Source organism: Leucoraja erinacea, chromosome 8 (assembly GCF_028641065.1).
Source record: "Leucoraja erinacea ecotype New England chromosome 8, Leri_hhj_1, whole genome shotgun sequence".
NCBI classification, from domain to species: Eukaryota; Metazoa; Chordata; class Chondrichthyes; order Rajiformes; family Rajidae; genus Leucoraja; species Leucoraja erinaceus.
Genome location: NC_073384.1, coordinates 68,200,914 through 68,215,048, shown reverse-complemented (window position 1 = coordinate 68,215,048; position 14,135 = coordinate 68,200,914). Strand labels below are relative to the sequence as shown.

Here is a 14,135-nt window from a genome sequence, read left to right as displayed (position 1 = left end):
TATTTTTTGCCTGATAGAAGGAATCACCGGGGTGATTGGCCCTTGATTTTGCTCACGAGGCAGCACGAAGTGTAGGTGGGGTCAATGGGATCCCATTACCGTGATATTGCCACGTGGTCCCATTCCTGGATTGCCAGCCAGTAAATATTTAAAGATTGATCAATTTTTGTTGCCTAAAGTTTTTATTTAAGCTCTATATTGGCACTCATTTTATTGCAGTTCTGATTACTCCCCTCTCCCCCCCCCCCTGTATATCCTGCCTAATTTGTTCAACGTTTTCTCTTTACGTTCATTTTTAAGTATTGGGGGTGATTAAAGAGGTTACGCCGCAAGTTTGGTGTCTTGCCATTCTATCTCAGTTTGTTTGTTAAAAAAGTGGGTATTCTTAATGTGGTTCAGTTGATATGGTCCGTAAAGCATTGCCTCAAAATTCAATTGAAATTATATAATAGGTAGATTGTTCCTCATTGCAACAAGACTATTAAAACCTTCAAGGTATCCTTGTCCCAAAGTTTCAGTGAAAAAATTAGTTGCTATTATCATAAATAGGCATTTTCACTTCTTTATAATAACAGCCATATGCAAAGGAGTGTGAAGAATAACAGTGCTCATCTTTTATCCTTTGGTTTGTCCAAGGCATGCTACTGAGGATAAAGAAATAAACTCAAAGCCATTTGTGGTCTTTTTTTTTTTTTGGTAGTTTCTGAGAATAGATGCAGGTTGATAGCTCAATCTGGCACATTTTTCACCCAGCACTTAGTGTTTCATGGTTAGTACTCGTGTTTATGGATGGAAGATTGAATGGCTTTCCTTTCTTATTGACAATTGGTAAAACAACAAAGGAAAAAATGACTTAATTCGGGAAATCAGATCAGAGTAAGAAAATTTGTCTGTGGTCCAGATAAATTTTTGATTTACATATTGGCAGCCTAGATTAATGTTCCTCAAATAATACCCATGATGTGAAATGTTAAGCAAATGGTAACTTAGTATTTTATTATAACATCCATAAATCGTTATTGAATAATCTAATTTAAAAATAATCAATTAACTTATTTGAATGAACAATATGTCAATATAACACACATTATGGTATAGACTAAATAAACTGGAGGAAGTTGTAGGCACAATGTGTGGTTTGAGAGTAAGTTATTCCTTCAGTGAGGATCTAAACTAGAGACCCTGGTTTCAGCATATATAGCTGGCTATTTAAGGTAAAGTTCATCTCCAGGTCTGGAGAAACTTCAGAATTTTTTACCCAGGGGAATGGTGATGCATTGGAGTTTAAATACATTCACATTCTTGCTTTATAGAGTGGATGTGAGTGAGAGAACAAGTTAAACTATGTAGTTAAGGCTAATGCTAGACCTGTGTGATCATGCAGTGTACTCTTATTATCTAAATTAATTTGTTCACTTCATTGAACATGATATATTTCTTCTACAACGGAATCTGGGCAGTTTGTTAGAATATTAGCAGCAACCTTTGCACAGGAATTTTATGTGTCAACTTAGTTGGAGTAAATGTGATATTATGATGTACTTCTGCTTTACTATCTCTTTAAATCTGCTCATGAAAGTAGTTCACTACAAAAGCTACACAGGTATTTACAGACAGAAGACAAGAACCACTACAATTGTTAGTCTTTTCCATATGGTGCAGCACAAGTTTGTGGAAATTCCTGTATGTGACAAAAACTTGGCCAACTATTTTTAGAGGTCAACTACTTCCAGGTTTTCCTTGGAAAACCATATATTTTCCACCACCACATAATTTAATACGTTTACATGATTGTTTTAAAAATAGATTACAAAACAAATGTCAGTCAAAATAAGCTTTAATGGCATTTGGATATTTTGTCACTTTGGAGCTATTCAGCAATTTGGTAACACTCAGTTTTACAACAGTGGTTTTATGTGCCACTGCTGAATATATTTTAAAAGGCTCATTTTGATATTTCTGAACAAAAATCACTTGGTTAAAATCAGAAAAAACCCAAAATAAGTGATTTCTAAATGAGTTACTGAATAGGCAAAAAACTTACTTTTGAATGCTCAAGATGAATATTATTGTAATTGCATTTAATTCTACTAGTTGTTCTGTCAATTGTTATTGGTTTCAGATTTCTTCATTATGTTGATTTCCCAAAAGTATACCTGAAAATGCACATACCATGTTGAATATCATTTAAGTGTGCAAAACATTTTAACGAGCTGTAAAAACAAATTCTAAATGTTCAGCGTAAAATCCCTTCAGCAGATTGTAAATAGTAGCTCAAACAATTCATTTCTGTAATTATTCTCAAGGTCCTTGGTCCATCTGCACAATTTAATGATTAATTGTACAAATGAAGACTATAGAATAGTGAACCTATTCTTGGTAAGACCATTTTATATTGTAGAAATTAATCAGTGCGGGATACTAGAAATGTTTTTTTTAAATCCTTACTTTTTCATAAATTAGTAGAAAATGTAATCCCAAGGAATTTCCACATGGCATTAAAACTCAAATCAAATCTGAAGCCAAGAGGTAGGAAATTAAAACTTTATCTATAAATATACAGGCTATTCCTTAGTGATGCAGGATAGCAGTCAACCAGTTTTTTTTCTTCAGAATTGGCCAGCAATTTAAAGCTCGAAACTTTGCAAGTAATCAAATCTACACCTTTAAAGTATTAACTATAGTTCACAAAATTACGAACTTGCTGTAATTTTTTAGAAAACTGGAAAAACTACATTGAAAAGTTTCATGTAAAACATTTCAACCATATGCAATAAGAGCAGTCAAGCAATTGGAAGTGAAATTAAATATTGTCAAGCGCAGAAGAGTTGATTGTTTAAATGGCATTACTCTTGTGATATAATCTGGGTAGTCTACAGAAGCATTATGATAACCATTGTACTTTATTAGTTAGATATTTAATGTAAATAAGCATGCATATTTAAATTGCAGTGGAAGGTGGCATTTATCAAGCTTTAATCCTCGTTGCTTCTAGGTTCCACTATGTTGGACGCAATTGTGATAAGCGGGCCTTCGACCTAGGGCCAAGAGAGTAAAACACATTCAGTTTATTGTACATATTTCATGCTACCTCTAAATTAAACAAGTTGTCTAGTGCAGTTGGTGCTACAAACTGTAGATTAGCTGTGTCCCTCAGTGGGAGGTAATGGAGCCAGTAATAGGCACCTGTTACACGCAGCCTATTCCTCTGCTGAAAATGTTGGCTGGGTAAACTGAGAAAAGCAAGTCATTTGTACAGCTGAATAATTTCTCAATTAGTTACTGACAAAGGTTGTATCCAACTTTAGCAGGCATTTCTAGATTTTGCACTCTAGGTAGGTCCTATATATGGAATATATATTTTATATGGTCACAACTCCACACTAAATAACACCTTGTTAATCACAGACCTATCTATATTACAACAATTCAAAAGGTACAAACAAAACAGAATTGAGGTACTCCCAAAACTGAGTGAATTGAAACTGAAAGATTTTTGTGAAATTTTAATTTCACTCATTAGGGGGCATTGTAAAAAGCTTAGTTACAAAACTAGAAATCCAGTTTACCTTGTGTTTTGTGATGAATTGTTCTGGCGAGAGGTTGCTGGTTGACAGACTTTAAATTGAGATTCCAATCTGGAATAAATGCCACCAGCAAACTGCAAAAGTAGTAGTAGGTTTAAAATTAAGGAAGATAATTAACATTTGACAAAACAGGTTTCATGCCACTCGGATCCTTGCTAATCACAACTCAACAACATAAGCTCCTCGTTTGTGGTAAGGAGGCATGTGTATGTCTAGCAATACACATCTGTTGAATCCTCTTATGACCGTGATCTCATCCTTCCTCTTCCCCCGTTGTGCAACTGAACCACGTGGTGCAAGGTTCCCAATGCTGGCCTCACTCTTGTTAATGTTATTCAATTGTTAAAATCTGTTTGTGAGAGAGATTGATTCGGGGTACTCCTACACCACATTTCCCTTTTGGCTATTCCTAGTCCTCATTCCCTCTGCCTGAACACACTCGGGGTACTATCTGACTACTTCTCGGATCATACTACCCAGAAAATTCTCCGCCTTGTGCCACAGCAAGTGAAGCTGGAGACTCTTCTAGTGATCGCTTACCAAATGCACATTCTCCTTGACTGCGTTGATTTATCATTCTTTAACTTCACAGATTATTTATATACCAGAAATATGTTCGTATCAGTCTTCCTTTACTATTTTTTAACTGCTCAACTGGCTTTGTACGACCCAAATTCTTACATTCACTTTACATCAAAGCATTAAGATGAATGCATGAATAAAATCTAGCAAACAGCCTTTTGAAAGTTTTTAAATGAATAACCAATACTCTCGAAATCATGAAAGATCAAATGACAAAACAGCAAGTAGCAGATACAGACCTTTGCTCCCCTGCTACTGCCCAAAATAAAACACTTTCCTACTACGGACATAATCACAAGACAATGCTCAGCCAATTTGCACCAGATGCCATTAGAAAATTAACTTGCCTCTTTTCCTTCTTTTGCTTTACTGCGGTCAATTTTTTCTCCAAATCGTGTCTTTGTCAGATGTCCAATTATTTCCACCATCCTTCTCTGATCTGAAAATTAAAGTCAGCATTAACCTCAAATAACCGCTTCTGCTTCTGCACTACTTTCTACAAATACGATTAAAGACGGACATTTATCACGTGCTAAATATATTGGGAATGTGTAACTGGCACATACAAAGAAAGTTAATGGTAAAATAATAACATAATTTATATATTGTACTAAATTATAATATTTTTACCACAAAAGACCACCAATTTGTAATAATTTAAAGTACCTTCCTCTCTTTGGGCGTCCTGGTTATATCGCATTGAGCGATTGCTGTCCCATTTGCTTTTCTGAAAACTGACACTGACAAAAGAAACAGTTACATTACAGCGCGATAGATTCTAATACATTCTTCCCAATACTCAGATGCCTTACTTCATTTCCAAACTCCCATAGCTCTCAGATTTATAATGATTTTACTACATTCAAATTCAATGCGACTCCTTAGCTGATGATTCCTTGCTCTGACTACTCCACTGCCACCATTGTCAGTCTCTTCATCTGATATCCAGTTCTGAATGAATTGCAATTCTCTCCAAATGCTGAATGAAGCTAGTGTTTTGCTTCTCCCTTGTGACCAAAAAGCTGATTGAGATTTTCTCTTCCTTCCCAGCAACAGTCCTGGACTGAACCAGCCAATTCTTACCATTGGCAGCGTGAGCAATGTGGCCTTCATGGCACCTCTGCATACTTCATTCCTGTCTCATAACATCTCATTCAAGTCAGATTTGCACGCTCAACCTTTAAACTTCATTTCATCCATACTACTGCTGGCTATATTCGGTTCCAGATATAACCCGACTATTATATTATCCCAAAATATAGAAACAAAGGATTGTAGATGCTGGTTTATACCAAAGATAGACACAAAGTGCTGGAGTAACTCAGCAGGTCAGGCAGCATCTCTGGCAAAAACAGACGGGTGGCGTTTCAGGTCGGAACAAAGGATCCCGACTGAAATGTCACCCATCCTTTTTCTGCTGAGTTACTTTGTGTCATTATTATCCCAGTTCTTTCAGATCTCTGTAAAACCCCATTACTTTTATTAAGCTCTTAATCATTTTTCCTCCTTTGATTATTTTCAAATGACTAATTAATAATAATAATAATACATTTTATTTATTGGGCGTCTTTCAGACATCTCAAGGACACCTTACATAGGTTAACAGGAATATAAACATATAATCAGAATAAAATAAATAATAAAGACATCACAGAAACACAAATTAAAAACAGAATTCAGTCCAAAAACAAAGTGAAGAGAGAGCAGCGGCAGCTAAAGCGCGCCAGCGTCCACTCTCTCTTCACGGCAGCCATCTTGGACAAAGACTAACAGGATTACCTTACAGACAATTAAGCACTTTGGGATTTAGTTCCCGTCATAAAAAAATCCAATAAGAATGCAACTTTGGTTTATGTAGTAGAAAATGCATTAGGATTATACAAGAGTTAATTAGTGAGGCTGAATGTGTCATTTTCCTATTTTTATTGTTTGTTAACTTCAGAGTATGCTATTAATTAAACTAAAACAATAAAAATTAAAAAATCATGTTACTTACGTGAAAGGAGATCCATCTCGAACTGACCCCTGGAATGACAAATAAAGTAATAAGAAAATTAGTTACAGAAAATGTCATTTGAATTTGGTACTATTTAATGTAGGTAGTAGGAACAATGAAACAGAAGGCCAATCAGCCCTTCAAATATATTAGATAATCTAGAAGATGTTCGGTTCCTCAACTTTGTCCCCGATTCTTTGAGATTGATGTGCAATTGAATTTCAAGGTTTTGTCCAAATGTAATACTTTTACAAGATATCTGACCACATTGCCCCCCCCCCCCCCCCCCACATTGCACAATTTCACTCCTGATTCAAAAGCTTGAGGCTGAACCTGACCTTTCACTACCGTCCGTTAAAAATCTCGATCCACAATTTCCAACATCATCCCATCGCCTCAACTGGCCTTAACCACCAACATAGATAAAACAAGCAAAGAGGTTCTGCTCCTTCAGCAAAGGGAATTTGAGCAGCTAGGAATTAAATTAAAAAACAGAACCAAAAAGGGAATAATCTACCCGAGTCACATGCAAATTGGCATTGGGTCATTAAGAGTAGAAAGTTAAACAAACGGGTCTAAAATGTTACCAACCACAGATGTCAGACTAACTGACCTAGAAACAAGATTGGTGTGGGAGAAGTGGGCTTGAATTCATGAGACATTGGCATCAGTATTGGAGAGGGAGGGAGAAGCCATTCCGAAGGGACATACTTCACCTGAACCATGCAGGGGCCAAGGTCCTGGAGAATCTCATAACTAGGGCTTTAGACATGGTTTTAAACTGGATGGTGGGACAGTGGGTTAAACAGATTAGAAAAGTATGGGCCAGGTGGGCTACACCAAAAGATTGCAGGGTGTAGAGATTGTACAGGCATTAGCAATGATCTTTCAAGGAACACTGGAGTCAGGAATGGTTCCAGAGGACTGGAAAATCACAAATGTAGCTCCACAGTTTAAGAAGGGAGCGAGGCAAACAAAAGGAAATTATAGGTCAGTTAGTCTGACAACTATGGTCGGTAAAATTTTAGAATCCATTATTAACGATGAGGTTTCAGGATACTTGGAAACACACAAAATAGGCCAAAGTAGGTATGGTTTTGTTAAGGGGAGATCATGCCTGACAAATCTGTTGGAGATATTTTGAGGAGGAATCAAGCAGTTAAGACAAAGGAGTGTCAGTGGATGTTGTTTACTTGGATTTTCAGAAGTCTCTTGATAAGGTGCCACACGTGAGGCTCCCACAGAAGATAGGAGTCCATGGTATTAGAGGCAAGGTACTAGCATGGATAGAGGATTGGTTGGCTGACTGACAAAGGGTAAAAAGTGGGAACACAGAGGCCTCTGCTGATCCACAAGGGTCGGTGTTGGATCTGCTACTTTTCACTTTGTAGGTTAATGATCAGGATGATGGAATTGATGGCTATGTAGCCACGTTTGCAGGTGATACAAAGATAGGTGGAAGGGTAGGTAGTGTTGAAGAATCAGGGAGGCTGCAGAAGCACTTGGACAGGTTGAGAGAGGGCAAAGAAGTGGGAGATGGAATACACTGTAGCAATATGTACTATATTGTAAACGAGGAGAGGATTAAATCAGAAAGGATGTTCTGGCATTGGAAGGGTCCAAAGCTTTACAAGAATGATCCTGGGGATGGTTGTTAATGTAGGATGACCGTTTGAAGGTTCTGGGCCTGTACTCGCTGGAGTTTAGAATGATGCAGCGGGGTCTCATTGAATCCTACTGGATAATGAAGGGCCTAGATACTGTGGACGTGGAAAGGATGTTTCTAGTAATGGGAGTCTAAAACCAGAGGGCACAGCCTCAGAATAAAAGGATGCACTGTATCTGTGGAATTCATTGCAAGACAGCTGTGGAGGCCAGGAGATTGGGTATTTTTAAAGCAGAGATTGATTAGAAAGGGCATCAAAGGTTACAGGGACAAGACAGGAGAGTGGGGTTGAGAGGGAAAAATAGTTCAGCCATGATTTAAGGGTAGAGTATGCTCGATGGGCTGAATGGCCCAATTCTGCTCCTCAGTCTTATACAATGTCAGTCTACCTCCTCGTTCCCCATCCCGCTCTCTAACGGCCAATCCTTGAAACCACAATTTCGCACTTTACACAATACCAGCTCAATTCTTGCCCATCTCCACACATCAACTGTTAGTAACGCAAACGTGTTCCAAATATTCATTACTGTTGGGGAAATGAAAATCACCTAGGTCTAATTTAAGATTATGCTTTCGTGTTCTGGACTTCAGAGGAACATTGGACAATGACTGCTCATGTTCAATAAATACAGTGCCCTCCATAATGTTTGCGACAAAGACCCATCATTTATTTATTTACCTCTATACTCCACAGTTTGAGATTTGTAATAGAAAGAAATCACGTGGTTAAAGTACACATTGTCGGATTTTATTAAAGGGTATTTTTATACATTTTGGTTTCACCATGTAGAAATTACAGCGGTGTTTGTACATAGTCCCCCCATTTCAGGGCACCATAATGTTTGGGACACATGGCTTCACAGGTGTTTGCAATTGCTCAGGTGTGTTTAATTGCCCGCTTAATGCGGGTATAAGACAATTCTCAGCGCCTAGTCTTTCATCCAGTCTTTCCATCACCTTTGGAAACTTTTATAGCTGTTTATCAACATCAGGAACAAAGTTGTGCCAATGAAAGTCAAATAAACCATTATGAGACTGAGAAACAAGAATAAAACTGTTTGAGACATCAGCCAAACCTTAGGCGTACCAAAACCAACTGTTTGGAACATTATTAAGAAGAAAGGGAGCACTGGTGAGCTTACTAATCGCAAAGGGACTGGCAGGCCAAGGAAGACCTCCACAACTGATGACGGAAGAATTCTCTCTATAATAAAGAAAAATCCCCAAACACCTGTCCGACAGATAAAAACAAGCATAAGCTGAAGATGGCTGCAATACAGGCCTGGCAGAGCATCACCAGAGAAGACCCTCAGCAACTGGTGATGTCCATGAATCGCAGACTTCAAGCAGTCATTGCATGCAAAGGATATGCAACAAAATACTAAACATGACTACTTTCATTTACATGACATTGCTGTGTCCCAAACATTATGGTGCCCTGAAATGGGACTATGTATAAACACTGCTGTAATTTCGACATGTTGAAACCAAAATGTATAAAAATGTATTTTACTAAAATCTGACAATGTGCACTTTAAAGACATGTGATTTTTTTAATTACAAATCTCAAATTGTGGAGTACAGAAGCAAATAAATAAATGATGGGTCTTTGTCCCAAACATTATGGAGGGCACTATGTGCAGTAGAATACTTGCTGCAATTTAATTTCACATAAAAAGCCCCTGATAGTTTCCCATCCACTTTACCTTCTCTTTTTTCTGTGTGGTAGGAGATGCCGCTGGCTTCTTTGTTCGATTGGTAACTTTCTTGCACTTTCTTGTACCTGCATGGGGGTGGGAAATAGCAAACCTTACAAGCTTAGAAAATCTCCTTTATTGGAAACTGACAAGTTAACAATGATGTAGGTCAAAGCTTAATCCCACAGATGAGAGCTGATCAATATGTCATTATCATTTCCCTGTGAAACAAGTAGTTTGCATTGAGTTATTCATTTTTTGTGTCCCTAAAGCAGATTCTAAATTGTTAGCGAGAAAGACAATTAAAACCATTTTTAAATACTTCATTTTTAAATACTTCGCAGGCTTTTTGGAACATTAACTGAAAGTGAGGTGTGCATTAGCAAATCTTCTGCTTTAAAGGTTATTAATTAGGTGATTTAGCAGTAAATGGAGAGATCAATGTGAGGTTTGAAGACTGGTATTTTATAATGTGAAACTGAAGAAACAATTAGATTCAGAAAAACACAATATTCCAGCATAAGCGGGTCAGACCGCATCTCAGGAGGACACGGAGGCAACATTTCAGGTCAACGCTCTTTCTCAGATGGATTGTAGCAGGGATAAAGCCTGGCAAATGACAGGTGGATAGAGGTGAGAGGGGCTTTGATTGGCAAATGGGTGGACAAAGGCTTGAGATGAAAAGGTGACAAAAGGGTATCAGATAAGGAAGAAATAGAAGTAAAATGTAAAGCCAGAGGAAAGGATTTAGGTGGGAGGGGGAAAGGGGTTGGGATAATGGAAGAATTGGGTGTGCAGCCAGGTGGAGCACAGGGAAGACATGATGGGGAAAAGGCAATCGTGATGGTGGGGCGGGGGGGGTTGGCGGTATGGGTTTGTTACTTAAAATTGGAGATTTCACTGTCCATACATTGGGTTGTTAGCTAGCAGAATATGAGGTGCTCTGCTTCCAATCCGCGTGCGGCCACACTCTGGCAAAGGACAGAAGGTCAGTAAATAAAGGGAAGTGCAAGTGTTGGGAGAATCGTTTGTCTCATCTACATCTCGCTGATGTACAGGAGGCCACATTGAGAGCACTGAATGCAGTAGAGGTGCATGTGTCTCCCCAGGAAGTGCGGCTGGGATCCCTGGATGGATGCGAGGGAAGAGAGAGTTGTAGGGACAGGTGTTACATCTCCTGCAGAATTGTCGGGGACGATGCCATGGATGCAGTGGCCAGTGAGGTGATAGGCAAGGGCCAGGATAATTCTCATCCTTACTCCGCCTGGGTGAGTCATGGGAGTGAGAGCAGAACTGCAGGAGGGGACGGATCTATCGACAAAAGCAGGGGGAAGCCATCTTTGCTGAAGTGAGGATATCTTGGATATCCTAGAGTGTAAAGCCTCATCTTGGGAGCAGATGAGATTACTGGATGGTGTCCTTGCAAGAGGCAAGATAGGAGGAGGTGCGGTCAAGGTCTATCCGAGGCGATGCGTTTATAGTAGACGTCAGTTGATAATCTGTCCACTGTAATGGAAACAGATCGAGAAAGGAGAGAGATATGTCAGTGATAGTCCAAGTGAATCAGGGCAGGGTTGAAGTTAGTGGTAAAGGTGATGAAATCAGCAAGGTCTACATAGGTGCAGGAGGCAGCCCCGTTGTAATGGTGAAAAGACAGGAGATGGTAAAATAAATAGTCGATCAATAGACTAATCAGCCACATCATGCTTTCTATAAGTAATACAGAATTATAAAATTAGAATAATTAATCTTATTATATATTCTGTATTATGCTGTTCACCAACATCATTAATTTTCATGTTAATATGATTTTTTTCTTAAAGTAATAAGAAAGCCTTTATGGAGGTTGTTGAATGAAACTTTGTGACTATACGCTAATATTGTTCACAAGTATCTAGTATGTGCTTCAATATCAATAAACATTTGAAATCAATTGTCATATTTTTACCTTGTTTTTTGGTCAATTCTTCTTCATCTCCTACTTCATCCTCTGTTACTTCTGAACCCGTGGTATATTCTTCATCTTCAGAATATAATGCTTGTTGCTTTAAAAATAAATACAATTTTAACCAACAATTTTGCATGTCTAACAATGGTTATACTCAATATTAATCTGGAATAGTTTACACAGTATTAAAGACTTGTAAGAGTTGGTGTATTTTCAGAACAATAACCTATTTGCTTTAACCAGTCACTGGAAAATAGTAACAATTTTATAATTCATCACGTAACATCAATTCACATTTAAAAGAAATTGGGAAAGAAAATTCTAACAATGGAGTTTTGGCACAATTCTGCTGAAATTGTTAATGAAATCTTGCTATAATTGGGACGTCACAATTGAATGATGTGAATAATAATGAAAAGCACTTAACATTCTTTAGTGGGTTTGACAATTTTTTTTAAAATCACATAATTCCATTCAATTTAACAGCTGCAGGTGTTAAAACTAGATCAAAAGCAAATTTGCCATTATAAGATCCTGGTTCCTAAATATTGCTGATGATAAACAGTCCAATGTTTATTAATTTCACCAAAAATTAAATATGTAGAGTTAAATCCAAACTGAAGACATAATGCTCGGTTCCTTTGGAGTAAAAGTCCAATTAGTGGAAAGTGATAAGTTATTGTCGAATAAATAAAGTTAATTCCTCCCATTTTACCTTATTTCAGCCTCTTGCATACAAGGTGAGGTTGGGATTGTAAACCATGAAAACAGTTACCCCACCCAACCCCCTCTCCTCCTGACCCCTCTGTAGAATGATGAACTGGCGGAAATTTTCTCCACATATTTGATCGTATCCTCAATTGTGTGGGATGGGGAATGCACTCGGATGAGATATTCCAAATCATGAGAAAATTGGAGCAGAAACCAATGAGTGATACCGTTTGGTCCTGCCCAGCAGCTTGATTGGGCAGACTTGACATGGGTGTGCAACAGATCTGTCCACTCTCAGTAATTAGATGGTCTATAGCATATTACATTGGTAGTGAGGGAGAAGACCTTGTACCTAAAAAGAGGATTAAAGTGACTTACAAAATGGTTTTCTGAAGGCTCATTCCCAATGAGCCTTAAAATTGGATTTTATCAATAATCTGATGGATACATTTCACCTGGTCAGCCATTCTGGATTTTCTAATTTCAACAGTTAACCAAAATGTTCTACCTTATCATATTTATTAACTCTAGATTTCTAATTGGTCACCAACCCTGCAAATTAAAAACAATGCAGATTTTCTCGGGACAAAATCTACAGGTTGCCCAGCATGGATTTTTCTTTAATGTAATAACTATATAATGATAAAGGCATCAGTCTGTGCAGTTATCAAAAGATAACAATCAGTGAGAACAATCTAGCTTATTGGCTATTACAAACAAAACTTACATTATAAGAGGTTAATCAAGTAAAATTGTAGAGGACCAATTGGCACCCTCACGCCTTACATCCAAAGATAGTTATATTTATACTTATCAGATCTTTCCCTCAAAGCTTCCAGTAGAAAATAGAAAAGCCTTTCTAACTCATGTATCTCAGATAGAGGAGATTCATGATTGCAACAAGTTGCTTCAATGCTCTTGGCCAGATAACTCCAGCAATTTAGTTAATAAATAGGAGTTCGTGTTTAAGGGCAAATCGAGTCATTGTTTTTACTGAGAACAAGTCTGAAATGATCATTTATGTAGATTAATTTATTAATCGTTTATGTAGATTAATTAATTATGTAGATTATATTAGTTGTTTCATTAAATGAAAAGTTGGACATTATTTCACTAATATTTTACAGTCTGCCTTCCATATAGAAACATTAACAATGTCATGTACTTGCAGACAAATGGGCTGTGGTTCTTGCATTATGAGCCTGTGTTCCATTGAGATGGAGTCTAAAGAATTAAATCTAATGCAAATTATCCTCCTGGAAATAAATTGGGTGAATGGAGGTGAAGGATGATCCATGAGTCCCAAGACCTAACAAAAGCTGCTCCATTGGGCACACTGCAGTGAGCAGTTTCATACAAAACATACAGTTCCACATTATATGATACCTTCCCTCAACACCTCTGTTGCCTTTATTATCAAAGTGCTTGTCTGACAAGCAGGTTGAGACTTCTACTGGTTAATTTAGTTGCTGCTTTAGCTACTTCAAACTCATTTTATTAGCAAGATTTCTCCACGTGATCCACAATTGCCATCTCACACAAGCTCAACATAGTATTTGACAATTTTGCTGAATTTCTCCATTTCACTGTTTGCCTTCAAATCACCTGTGCAATAAGCATTGTCCAATTTTCTATTATGTGCTTACTCCAATGCCGGCCTATTTGCCCATCTTACACATTTCCTAACGGTAAACTCATCCAAACATTCATCGCCTGTATTACAACATACATTATCTCGTTACTCATCACAAGTATGTTTACAGATTACACTGGCTTCATTGCACCAACACCTCAACTTTATTCCAGTCTAGTCTAATTTCCTTAAATTTAATCTGACAGTTCTCCAGGTATTTGATTGCTTGAAGAATATAATGTTTGCCAATGGATCTGCAGCAGGTGTGCAGTGTCTGTGGCAATAATTCTTCTGCATTTTCAGAATAAAAAATAT

At 37.7% G+C, this 14,135-nt stretch overlaps 1 protein-coding gene across 5 annotated transcripts in view; it reads right to left on the bottom strand.

Moving 5' to 3' along the window:
- Positions 1-1,821: 1,821 nt before the first annotated feature.
- Positions 1,822-14,135, bottom strand: part of sanbr (SANT and BTB domain regulator of CSR) — a 60,570-nt gene continuing 48,256 nt past the window's right edge. For all 5 annotated transcript variants that reach the window (XM_055639899.1, XM_055639900.1, XM_055639901.1 and 2 more), the window contains 7 exons: positions 11,477-11,573; positions 9,538-9,614; positions 6,166-6,194; positions 4,836-4,909; positions 4,517-4,608; positions 3,570-3,661; positions 1,822-3,038 (listed from right to left, as the gene is read on the bottom strand). In XM_055639899.1, coding sequence (XP_055495874.1) covers positions 3,002-3,038; positions 3,570-3,661; positions 4,517-4,608; positions 4,836-4,909; positions 6,166-6,194; positions 9,538-9,614; positions 11,477-11,573 — 498 coding nt within the window. In that variant the 3' untranslated portion in view covers positions 1,822-3,001. The remainder of the gene's footprint in view (positions 3,039-3,569; positions 3,662-4,516; positions 4,609-4,835; positions 4,910-6,165; positions 6,195-9,537; positions 9,615-11,476; positions 11,574-14,135) is intronic.